This window comes from Ceratotherium simum, chromosome X (genome assembly GCF_057802395.1).
Source record: "Ceratotherium simum simum isolate JZ-2026a chromosome X, ASM5780239v1, whole genome shotgun sequence".
Classification (NCBI taxonomy): Eukaryota; Metazoa; Chordata; class Mammalia; order Perissodactyla; family Rhinocerotidae; genus Ceratotherium; species Ceratotherium simum.
Window position 1 is genome coordinate 60,520,576 of NC_141940.1, and position 13,782 is coordinate 60,534,357.

At 35.5% G+C, this 13,782-nt stretch overlaps 1 protein-coding gene across 2 annotated transcripts in view; it reads left to right on the forward strand.

Moving 5' to 3' along the window:
• The window catches only part of POF1B (POF1B actin binding protein), a 95,226-nt gene that overhangs the window by 40,947 nt on the left and 40,497 nt on the right, over positions 1-13,782 (forward strand). For both annotated transcript variants that reach the window (XM_087427539.1, XM_087427538.1), the window contains exon 7: positions 9,231-9,361. In XM_087427539.1, coding sequence (XP_087283665.1) covers positions 9,231-9,361 — 131 coding nt within the window. The remainder of the gene's footprint in view (positions 1-9,230; positions 9,362-13,782) is intronic.

Genomic DNA, 13,782 nt, shown 5'->3' on the forward strand with positions numbered 1-13,782 from the left:
AAGGTCAAATAGTACTAAAAGGCATATATAACAAATAGCAATTTCCTGCTCCAACCCTCTTCACATACACCTGATCCACAGAGGCAACCATTTTCAACTCAGCTTTTTTTTCTGCTATTACATCCATATAGCTAAATAGTTTGCATATACTTATGCTGCTATTTCTTGATTTATCAGTGGTGTGTATTATCTGTTGATAATTCTGCTACATAAGGATTTAGTTCTATTAATTCCCCATCCACCTGTTTCCATCCCTTCCATCATTCCACTATAGTTAAATTCCCATTTTTTGGCTGACTCAGTATTCAGTGTTTATATTATTATTGCTATGAAAATATTATTTACTGCTGAACCAATTTGTGCACAACTTTGCTTCTTTTGTTAGTACAACTGGTGGTGTTAATAATTCCTTAATTTTTTTCATTTGTTTGGTTTTCTATTATCTATTGCTAATTCTTTTCTCAGTACAATTTTTTACAGTCAAATGTTCTGGCTTTTGTTGATTAACCATCTCCTCTCTTTAAAATCCTGCAATCCATAAACACCACCCCTCTTGGCTTCTATTATTACTCTCTACTGACCTTCTAGTCACTCTCCCCATCCTTCAACAGTTTCATTGGCAGGCTTACAGTCTTGTCTCCACTTCTCTTCTCTTCCTCTGCCCTGGAATCATCTATGAGAACTTACCACTCATATCAGTGATGTTTCTCATACTCTGTCCTCATGGTTCTTCATCACCCTCAGTTGCTTCATTTCTCTACATCTTCAGCCCTCATAGACTTTGGCCACTATTTCAACCTCATCATCACTTGAAACTGTTTAATCTGGAATGCTGAATGTCTCTTTCTCTTATCATCGCTTTCTTACTTCACCTCTTACTCTCTCATTCCTACTGAATCTTGCCTCATCAAGCTCCCCAGTCCTCAGTTCCAAGCTAGGCTGGTCTCCGTTGTCAATCAATTCAGCAACGCTCTTGCTATAAACCCTTGAAATTTTTGTTGCCTTCTCTAATTACTGTCCTCACTTTGCTGATCCCTTTCTTTGGGTAGAGTACCATCCACTTTCTCTGCCCCTAGATTTTGATTTCTTTGTTTAGACTAGAGATAGTCCACAAACTAGGCCAATTTAGTCTAGTACAGATTGTCTCTATCTTGCTGGACTCCCTCTGTTGCTAGAGAGTTCTTTTAATTAATTCTAATTGACTTCCTACCACAGTCTTCAATATCTAATCTTTATCTTTCCCACCATCCTCATACTCTGGGTCCCACTTCTATTCTCTCCCTCTCTGCAGGTGGCCTTGCCTTCTACTGGGAATGGGCAGTGGAACTCAAATTTTATTGTGCACCAGAATCAGGTGGAGGGCTTGTTTAAATAGAGATTCTTGGGACCTGATAATGTGTATTTCCAAGTTCCCTGGTTATCCTGATGCTGCTGGTCCAGGGACCACAATTTGAGGTCACTATGTGACCTCAAACTCCTTCAATGCCCCACTTCACTGAAAGATTTCTTTGTACTTTCAGCAAAGTACAATGATTATTTTGATTTTCAAGAATTAAGAATCTAACTTTGTCTTCAAGGCGACTCTCTTAATAACCCTACCATTCTACTGACTTATGATCTCATCTTTTTCATTCCCTTCACCTGCAAAATTCCTGAAGGAGGAGGGCATGCTCACTACTTTCATTTTCTCACTACCCACACATTCCTTAGCACTTTGAAAACCAGATTCTAGTTTCAGCATACTCCTGAAACTGCTTTTATTGACCTTCAAGTTGCCAATTCTACTTCCTTTTCTTCGTTCTCATCTTATTCCAGTCCTACAGCATATGACACTATTGATCCATTCTGTTCTTGATATTCTTTCTTCCCATTATACTGTACTGCTGCTTCTAAGGTTTCTTCTCAGGCTCCTCTTCCTTCTTTCATCAGGAGATCTTCCCCAGGGTCCCATCCTTGACCACCTTCTCCTTTCTTACCCCCTTTCCCTTGACTATATGATATAAAATCTTCTGAGACCTTTACATGGGCACGGTTACATGATCACCTTTACATGGACAACTCCCAAAACTTTCCTCCTCAGCTCTAATCCATCTTTTTTAATGGACTAGTTGACATCTCTACTTGGCTGTCCCACAGTCACCTTCAAATGACCACATACTAGCTTTTCATTCTATGTCCTCTATGTCTATTAATATATCCAGTGCCCTAATCACCAGACTTAAAATTTAGCATTAGTTTTACTTTCCCTCTCCTTTGCCATCCCACACCTAATCAGTTGTCGTATTCTGACAATTCTTCCTACATAGAATCTCTCTCATATAGTTGAAAGTTAGGTTTCCCTCTTGTAACTCTCTTAGCATTTGATCTGTGCCTCTCTTTATAGCCCTTATCAATTGATCAATTTATTACTTATATTAAACTTATTTAGGTACATATCTTAGCTCTTCTAAAAGGCCATAAAGTCCTTGAGAGAGGAGATAGTATCTTATGTGTATTTTTTTCCAGTAGCGCTTAGAACTATACCTTAGGATAGTGCTTAGTAAGTTCTCAATAAATGTGTGCTGAATGAATGAAAGAATCATGCCCCTGAGACCTTTTAAATCCTGCATGTGGCTTGTGGATATAAATTTTAGCCTTTGGTGTAGGAAAAAAGTTATAACATAAGATAAATTGCATTAAAAGAGTTACTGTATGTGTGCTGTAAGTTCTTCCACTGGCTTTCCTTACATAAAGAAGTGGTTCCACTCCTTGAATAAATTATATACTAAAGAATGGCGAAATAGAGAAATGACAGAGAAGTGAAGAGGAGAAAAAGGTAGCAACGAAAGTATCACCAAGAAGTTATGTATTAAAAAAATATATATTCATTTAAAATTAATTTCTTTGGTGTGTATATATATATATATTTATTTATATATTTATACATATACTTATATATAAAAATATACGTTTATACCTGCCACTTCATTACAAAAAGGATTTGGAGTGGCTTAAGAGAACAATTAAGATGTAATATAATAGAAAAAGAAATGTCAGGGACAGTGTAAATATAATGGAGTAATAACAATAGAAGGAAGAGAGAGTACACAGAAATGCAGGCCACAGAGTTCCATGTCATCAGTAAAACTGGGCTAAAAACTTGGCTCTGAGCTTTCTGTATACCAGAGGAAAAAAAGAAACATGATTAGTGACAAAATTCCTATTGTCCATGAGAAAAAACTTCATAAATTCTTGATATTCACTTATAGGAAAATATCATACATTTTATTTTCCAGTCAGAAAGAATAGTTTGAGCTGTTACAAATGTTACAAATTCAATCACCTGTATTCATTATAAAATGACAATCCAAACCACCTACTTTTTTGAAGAAGAAGATTGGCCCTGCGCTAACATCATTTGCCAATCTTCCTCTTTTTCTTTTTTCTTCCCAAAGCCCCAGTACATAGTTGTATATCATAGTTGTAGAGTTGTGGCTCTTCTATATGGGACGCCACCTCAGCATGGCTTGATGAGTGGTGAATAGGTCTGTGCCCGGGATCCAAACCGGTGAACCCTGGGCCGCCGAAATGGAATGCGTGAACTTAACTGCTATGCCACCTGGCTGGCCCCCCCAACCTAATTTTCTTTTACTTGGTTTGGAGTGGAAGAATCATCTTATTTTATAACATAATGTCAAAATGTACACATGCACCAAAAAGGAGTGAAAACAACCTTGATTAGGTTTCACTAAAGTCCATTTCAGTGTGCTTTGTAAAGCACCTCTTCCAACTAGTGCTTTTACATTTGTTATACTTAATATTTAGCCCAAATTTCATCCTTTATTATAAACAGCTTCCTCACTACTTACCTTGCAACAAATGTTTACTTAACGTCTACTATATTCAGGCACTTGGCTAGGTGCTAGAATCAAAGAAAGATATAAAGACAGGGTCTCTACCCTCAGGCAACTGAGAGTCTTGTGGAAAATTTGCAGTCATCTTCCACTTGTATCATTATTCCAATAGCCAATTATCCATATGCCTTAAGTTAAATAAAACCATTATTTGTGTGATGGTTTTGCATGATGTATATCTCCAGCAATATGTGTGATATCTCCAGCAACTTTATAAAATAGGTACTAAATTACCTGTATTTTACAGTTGAGGAAACTGAGGTTCAGAGAGGTTAAGCAGTATACAGTATATGTAACCTACAATTAAGAAGTGGGAGCTCCACTTCTGGTTGCAATTTCTATTCTTTCTTCATTCAAACACTTTGCTGCCCAGGTTTACCTACATAGAAAATTAAATTAGGCCTTTATTTTTAAGTATAGAACTGTTGTTATGAGTAAAGTCTTCATTTTAGAATTGTGATTATCGTACAGTACATTCAATTCATTGACAACATTCATTGAAAATCTTCTATGTACCAGGTACTGTATAATGCAATATTTCTTTACTAAAATATCTATGGAGATTAAAATAGCAGTGAGGATTTTCAGAACCTAAAATTCTGACTCTCTCTCCTGCTAGGATTTCTTCTTGTGGTATAAAATAGGAAGAGACCGATTATTTTTTTACCCTATTAGCCAAATGACATTGTACCTAACATGCATTTAATTTCACAGGGATTAATGCCCACTGGATTAACTGTGGTTTCAAGCAGTCTGACAGCTATTAAATGTCCCCAAATCAAAATTAATGAAGCAGTAGCCTTATTTACCTACAAATGTCGCTATATCATTATGAGCTTTGCAGTATAATAAGCTATACATTGTAACCTTTTATTAATAGTGATGTTTTCCCTTGTCATGCAGCAAAAAGTTTCTACCCAGTAGGGTCTAAGCACCGCAGACCTTGTTACTTAACATGTTCATGACCTTTTAGAGGGTTAGGCATTGATGTATAATCGCTTTTATATAAGATGGCATTTTAAGCACTTTATAATCTGCTAAGCAACCCTTCTAAATAGGTGAAACATGCACACACTTAAGCCAGTTACCTAGTGGGAATAAATTTCATTAAGTCAACGACCTGTACTACCGGATTGTGATTTGTTCCTTTATCATAAACTATCCCTAGTCCTGAGTAGCATTCTCACAAATGTATGCCATTAAGCTTGAGGGGGGCCAGGCATGAAAATATAGATAGTTCAGCCCAAATCCATAACTATTGTGTACCTACTATCTCCAGGGCTCCATAATAACTACCACTGAATTTTGTAAATATGGTTGTCAGAAGTATCATCTTTGAATATCAAAGTTTATATAATGTAGATGCTAGCAAGAAAATTCCATTCCAAGAATCTCGTAGACCACAAACAAGAACCAAAACCCAAAATTGGAACCAGGACAAGAACTTCCAAGTCAGTAGTGAGGTGAGGTCCATGGTTTCCCTTTACAAGGTACTTCCTTTCTACAGATTTTCTGAAAAATGACCACTAATTTGCCTCTAGTTTCACATCAAAACATTTTTACCTTGCCTTGAGTTTGCAGCAGCAATTCTAATCAAAGGGTTTTTAACTACAATCAGAGACAAGGAATTGGATTGCTTGGCTATTATTATAGTCAAATAGTGATCTGATTAAAGGTACTTGATTGATGCACGCTAAAGAATCTTTAATAATTGTATTAATTTTTTGGAGAAATATCACATTTTATGTATCTGGGAACAACTATGCTTAGCACAGTTTGTATACTTGCCCTGTTTATATGTGAAGAGCTAAAGCTATTATCCAAGATTGACATTTGAGATAGCTCTCATTCATCAGGCAGAAAAGTAGTATGGGGTACACGTATATCTCAAGTATCCTATCAACTTAATATTGTCATAGAGAGAAAACTCCATCCATTAGATTTATCATTATTCTCACCCAAAACCTTCATGTTTCTTTGGGAGGCTCCCTATTTTGGCTCTTTCAAGGCAAGAAGAACACGGCTTTGAGACAACTTTAAAAGATATGTCAAAACACACCCATAGACAGTTCCAATAAAACTAAGAAGCTCTAAGGACCTGTGATTTAGTAATGGAAAATATTGCTGACTGGCACATCACAGTTTACGGTTAGGAAATTTCATCCTGTTGTTGAGAATAGTCCTGTCAAAGACTTAACGGTAGATGAGAATCTGACTTCTGTCTGTCTTCTCCTCTCCACACTTTTGAATTCAACTGGGTTTTGGTTCTTATTGAGTGTTACTCAAATGTTATTGTAAATTGTAGACTGTACAAAACTGAGAAGGAATATATACACAAAGGAGTAAAATTTCGCTTCCTATTTTTCCACGTTGACATCTCTTTTGCCAAAAGAACCCATTCTTCAATTCTAATGCTCTTACCTTTTCTCTAGCTTAAATTTATTTAATACAATTAAAATTTATTACCTGAACTTCAGGCACATTTTGCATAGTTTCACACTAAGAAAATCAAACTCTTTACTGCTTCAAGTCCTAGCCCAACTAACCTCCAAAATAATGCAGTTAGGGGCAGTATAATTTCAAAGTAGCCGAGAAAACAAACACAAGAGGTCATCTGAGGAGGCAATGTTGTGTAGTGGTTACAAGACAGCATTACCTCATTTAATCTTTATGTGAAGTTCATAGCACAATGTCAGGAACATAGTAAGGGCTAAATAAATATTTTAAGACATTTTGAAACTATGAAATTACTCTGTCAAATGAATCAAACTGGAAGGAAAAACCAGGATTTTCATAGCATTATGAGGGGATTATAATCAGCTAAGAGAGAAAAATATGTAAAATACTAAACATATCAAATTAGTTGTTTGCAGATTCTAACAAAGGGGGCTCAGTACTTGAATATCTTTGGCTGAAGAAATGCCCTCTTCTATTTGAGAAAGTTACAGTTTTGGAAGGGACACACATGGAGAGGTGAGGCAGGAAGAGGGTATCTATCTGGCCAGCTACAGCACTGAAATAACCTGAAGACCAATGGAATGACATTGACATCACAGCTAGATTTTCTTCTTATCCAGTTAACTTTGATTTTTAAAATCATATTTGAAACCATGTTTTAGGCCACTCCCAGTTTGGTGAACATATAGATGGTGTATAGGGAGAAATGCATGAATAAAATATGAAATCAAAAATATTCATGATTATTTTAAATAAAGACTTGCCTAATTTTGACCTTCATTCCTTGAGAGGGGACTGTCACTGAGGAGCTGACTGCCAAGATCTAGAAATCTAGGTAGAACTCAAATGTCAGTCTCCAACAGTACAAGGAATTCAGTTTAGTTGCTGCACTTAAACTTACCTGAACTTAGGAAGAGGGTGTAAGGGATCACCACGATATTCTCGAGGAAGTGCTGCCTGTGCTCTTTTTGGCTTTCTTAACCATTCTTGGTTGGTTGCTATAAGAGAGAAACCTGTAAAAAAATTCTTTCCAGAATTAGCTGGCATTGGGGTCACTCCTAACCAGGTAGATGATTTGTTTCAATTCAACAAGTACTTACTGAGCAACTATAGGGTGTTCAATCAGTATTGTGCTAGATACTATGGGATATATTAAAAAGGATGACTCATTCTTTACTCTTAAGTTTGTTTATTTCTTTTGGGTAAGGAGAGGGTGCTAAGAGAAAAAGATTTACATATGTAAAATAATATGAAAACAGTTCAAGATAACTGAGCACAAAGAGCTTAACTGAATTAGCTTGTTGGCTGGCATTGTTTCAGTTTTCATGGTGGTGGTAGATCTTGAGATGGATTTCAAAGGATGGGTAAGATTTGGATACACAGCCAGAAGGAGAGAGAGTATTCGAAGGAGTCAAAAATGTCGGTAAAAACCAGAGGCAGGAATAACAGGATGTGTGCCCAGGACAGTGAAATTTACTATGGCTGGAACAGAGAACATGTTGGGAAATAGAAAGTGTTACTGTGTTCATGTAAGCATTTAAAGGTTTTATATTGAATATATACAACTTATTAATGCTATGACATTTAAACATACTGTATGATGGTATTGACTTTACCAATTTATCCATCTACTCATCCCTTCATATAGGAGACTTGACTCAGTTTAGGAGGCAATCATTACTTCTCTAGGAAAGCAACTTCAAAGGGTACATGGATAAGGTAGCACTGTGGTGTATTCAACCAGACTTTTAAAAATGTAAAAAAAATATATATCTTAATAAAAACATGATGATACTATACTGTATGCTGAATGTGGCTTCTTCCATTTATCTGTATTTTATAAATGGCTTATCGTATCACAGACATGATTATGAAAGCTCATCTTTGCTTACTTTGCAATCCTTCCATTTGCCTCAGCATACGTGATTTTTTAGGGTCTGCATTCAGAGGACAGTGTGAAAAGGAAGTATCAGTGGTCAAATTTGAAGTTTATTTATCATATATATATATATATATTCAGGAATATATGTATTTATAAGACATCTTTGGTCCCACATGTAATATCAAAGGTAGTATGGAATGCAACCTAAGTTATTAACCTCCAGGTAGTGTTGTTTTGAGGATGGACACAAGGTAGTCAATAATATTGAAAAGATTCATTCCAAAGGATATGAAGTCAATAGAATAGGTCTTATTTAGGACACTATTCATAGTAATTTGTGTTTAGGATCTCAAGTGCCTATGAGGTCTAGGAATTTTCTACATTTGGCCCTGAACTGCTCTTTCTCATGTCAGATTGGCTAGATATTCAGTCCAGATATTAAATGGAGGGAATCCAACAAGAAATACATAAAAACACATTGAATTGAGAAGGTTTTTTAATCCAACTTTAAGATACACTAATAAATCAAGCTGACTTTCTCTGAAAGGATGCAAGTCCAAATGAAATTAATTCTTCTATGGTTAGTAAAATTCAAATAATTCACATTTTCTTTTCCAACAGGGGACAGATGAGTAAGCCATGTTGTGATAATGGGCAATTCAGAGATTTTGAATTACTTGTTTTACTGTTTTATTTAAGAATCTATATTCAATAAATTTTATATAAATTATTCAAGATTTGCATTCATTAGGTCACTTAGACTTGAGTGAAGTGAAATTGAAAATGTTACTGCAATGTTACTTTTCCTTTAAATTCTCCCCATATTGAAAAATGTATACCCTAGATACAAAGAAATTTAGTGGCTTGATTCAGGTGATGATTTTGTAATGAGTTATTTGTATTAATAGGTTATTTCACTTTTTTCATTTTACATCAAAGCATCTGTGAACTTAGCAACATTTAATATTATTTATAATTGTGGTTGATGTTTTCTTCAGGTGATAATTCAGGATGATGGCCCTGAAAAATTGGACCCCAAATATTTTGGAGAGTTGCTTGCTGATCTAAGCCGTAAAAATACGGATCTATATCACTGCTTATTAGAACATTTGCAGAGAATTGGAGGAAGGTACTGTAAATATATCATTTGCCTTGATGTAGCTATCAAAAATTTTACAATACTCTAGTATTTTTTTAATAGACTTTATGTTTTAGAGCAGTTTTGGGTTCACAGCAAAATTCTACTACTTTTAATGGGGAAACAGGGTAACTATATGAGAAGATCTGAGCAAATGTCTCATTTTAAGAGTTAATGTTCTTTATGAAAATCATCAAAAAGATCACAACAGCCCTTTTAGGATCAGTAAAGAATTCTGTGTACCTTCTTTTGTAATGTACTTTGACGGCAAATGCAGCCTCTTGGGCAAGGAGCTCAAAAATTGCATGGCACACTGACTTGTTACACTGACTTGTTTTAAGATATAAGATACAATCTCACTGCCAACACACTATTGCTTATCTTCCACTGATGTGCGCTCAACATATGAAGGCCAGAGTTTAATATACATTTAGTGTTATATACTATTATATATGTTATGTATTATTTTAATAGTATATATTATAATACATATAACTTATTTAATGATAATATATCAAATATAAATTATATAAACATCTATTCATAAATCAATGTAAATATAAATATGTATATTATATAATATTAAAAATAAGTAATATATAATTATATATTTAAATATATATATACATAAGCAATTTATCAACTGTTCATGTATAGATGAGAGCATATTATGTCATGAAATGAATTCCATAAGCTACACCCCAAAAGTTGCCTTCTACTACATAGTCACATCATATATATGGCCATCTATCAGGCAAAATCTAGGAAAACTCCACAAATTCATAAAAATCTTGAGGATAAAGGAAAGTCAATAGAATTTTTTCTGGTTCACACTTCACTAACTAGATTCTTCTACTTCTTAGAGATCTTTAATCTCTTGTCCGTCTCTTTTCTCTCAATTTATTACATCTCTTTCTCTCCATTTACTAGTTCCCTCTTCCCTAACTTTCCTTGCTTTCATATTCATGACTGCAACCATTCTCTTACCATTACCCTCAATTGCCTTGCCTTCTAATCTTATTGTCTCTCCCACTTAGCAAAATCTCAACCCTGGATTAGTCTAGCTTTTTGCTTTTTTTTTGTTTCTTTTCACCACCATCTCCTCCGTCCAGTACCCAACACTCACTACCCCTAGAATTCAGAGGGGTCCATGAGAGTTGTTTTATTTACCCTGGTTTCCTTGGTGCTTAGTTTGGTGACTGATTTAGTGTGGTGCTCAATAAATATTTGTTGAATAAATGAATGCTTTCTTTACTGCTACACCCATGCAGTTGAACACTGTTAGAGAAAAGCACAGCCATTTATTTGAATTGGGGTCATTATAAACGCATGATTTCCATCTTCAGCTAGGCCTTCATCACTGTTTTATACTAATCAACACCCTCTCCCATTCATTACCCAACTATTTCACACATTCATCCATTTGCATAAGGTCACTACGTTAAAATCTTCCCCCTTACTCTGTCATCAATTATTTATCGAGTGTCCACTATGTGCCAGACACTGTGTTAAGTGCTTTTTCTACATTATCTAATTCACACTGTAACCCTAAAAAGTTTCAAATGGAGACCCAAGGGAGTAAGTTATTAACTTAAGGTTACACAGCTACTAAGTGCTTGAGATGGATTCAAACATTTCTGAGTACTCTTTTTACCTGTAAACTATGACTCAGCTTTTCTGTAAAGCCTTCCCTAGATACTCAGTTTGGTCTAGGTGTTTCTCTTCTGTGCATTAATCGTGACCTGTGAATATTTCTATCAAAGTATCACATTGTAAAATCAAGAGCATATAGAGACATAGACTTAAGTACTTTGATTATAGATCCAGAGTTCATATTGGGGCTCATGTCCCAGCTTTTGTTACCTACTAGATGTGTAATATCAGGCAACTTGTTTAACCTCTCTGTACCTCAGTTTCTTCATCTGTAAAATAGGGATTATAATAATAATACTTATCTCATAGATTTGCTATAAGCAATAAATGATTTAAGACATGCACTTAGAAGCAGTATCAGCATTATGTGAGAACTTGGAAATAGACCTATGGAATCAGAAACTCTGGGGGTGAGGCCCAGCAACAAGCCCTCCAGAGGATTCTGATACATGCTCAAGTTTGAGAACCACTGACCTAAGGCCACAAAAGTGGCAAAATCTGGGACTAGAACTCATACTCTGAGAACTTTTTCTCCTTAGGCAAATCGCTTAACCTTTCAATACTAGATATGTATCTCCAAATTATTTAAGATATTGCAGACAAATTAAAGAAATTATCAATTTTTTGAATCATCAAATTTGAAGAAGTCACAGGATTTAGACTGATTTTACATTGTTCAAATTTTGCCCTGGAACAATTATGTTTGTATGAAGTACAGAACAAGATAATATTCGTGTTTTGTATTGTCCAAAAATACTTCAGAGCACATGGCATTGATAAAGTCGCTACTCAGTGAAGGTTTATAGAATACAGTTAAATATATTCTAAATGTATTAATCTCATATGAATTAGAAGTAGACAAAATAATTTAGCAAGGAAAGATAAATTATTTCATAATGATCATCCAGGTAAAGGTCTAATCTGGGTTTTGAAAGAACTTCCTCTCATTGAGGAAGTTTGATTTGATAAATGTACATGGGTGACCTCTCATTTGATAAATGTACATGGGTGACCTAAATGTGTAATTAAGCACTGCAAAGCCTTGAATTTAATTCCTAGAGTAGCTAAAAATACCAAAAAGAAAATAGAAAGCTAGTATCCCCACATAAGTAAACACTGTAGCACGGGGAGGGTCTCATAAAATTTTGGTGCTTAAGAGTTTATGTTTGTCAGAAGGTTGTCAGTTTCTTTCTTATCATTACTTCCCTCTCTCCCTCCTTTCTTTCTTTTTTTTGTTTTTCCTTATTACATTCCTTCCTTCCTGGGAGGTGAGATGGTATACAGTGAGTGCCACTCTTTTTTTTGTTTCTGCCCAATGTAATTCTGGCTACCATCCCCCAGTGCTGAACAGAAACATAATCCACACTGACCTCTCCACCTCCCTGCTCTGCTCTATTTGTTTCCACTCTCTCCCCTCTCCCTCCCTTTTTGTTTCCACTTTTCTTCTCTTTCCAAATTGCAATTCAACAATGAGTGGGCTGCAGGGTCAGAATTAAGGAAGGTTGTCTTAAGAAACCATTCTGGTTACTTTTTCAAATTCCAGTGTTAAGTGCTGTTGATTGTCTCATTTTGTTTCTTTGTTTTGTTTCCTTACTTGTAGAAAGAAGTAAGTGACTAGAGACGTGTGTACTAGGTTGGCATTGGAATGGAAATTTTAAACATAAAAAGTCTATTAATAGTGTGATAATTCCAGTTAACAATAATGCAAGACTACTAAAACTGCATTGTGATTCATATTTTTAACTTGTTTTAGCTTCCAATATTTGCATGCAGTTACTTTAGTAAAACATTTAAACAGTAGAAGATATTTCATTTTTTTTTTGCTAGGGCCTCTCCACAATTTCTATTTTGGGCAACACAGGAAATACCACATACATACATACAGACGATTGCACATATGCAGTTATGCCTTGGGAAATGGAATCTTCAGTTCTCTTTCTCCACATTAGCTTGTGTATTTTTATAAACGCATGCAAGAGGTTTTGCACAGTGAGTGACCCACTTATCTCTGTAAGCAATATATTACTCATAAGTACTTACTTAGAAGGTAAAGGTAGGAGCTAATGTACTAGCTTATATCTCTAAAATACTGTTCTGTTGTACTGAGGATATGGCAGTCATATATCTATGATTTTCTGAAACCGTCTTAGTACTGGCTTTTTGTTTCACAAGTATGTTCACCATATGTATTTTGAGCCCAATTCTTACACTAAGTGCAGAGAGAGCAAGTAGGCAAAAATAAAGGCCTGTCTGTAGCCGCTCACAACACTAGAACTGTATCCTTCCCAGCTTTCACCATTCCCCAAAGGAGTGAGTGCCAGACTGGTATAATGACTAACAATTCTCTTGCAGGATTTGCCTGCCTAACATGGCTCCACAAAGGGCCTTCCAACCCTCGTGGCCAAACCTTCATTTTAATGCTGGAAATTCTATTATCCCACCAGAATTTTGGTCATGCTGCTTAAGGCTCTGTCCTTATGTAAACATTCAAATACCCTTTAAGCTTCATCATTGCCATATATATTGTAGTGTAGATTGAATGAGTTACTCAGTTTTGTCTTGAAGGTTTTGATTTTGATAAAAAGAGCATGAATGACTTGAAGACACTGTAGAGAGAAGCTGGAATCAGCACTGAAAGGGAGCAATACAAGGAGAAAAGGGAGGTGGAAATAGAGAGAGAACAACTATTATTGTTGTTTATTCACTCAGGTAGCATTTATTGCCAAGCACTGAGGACTTCTACATCTAGCCACAAATGG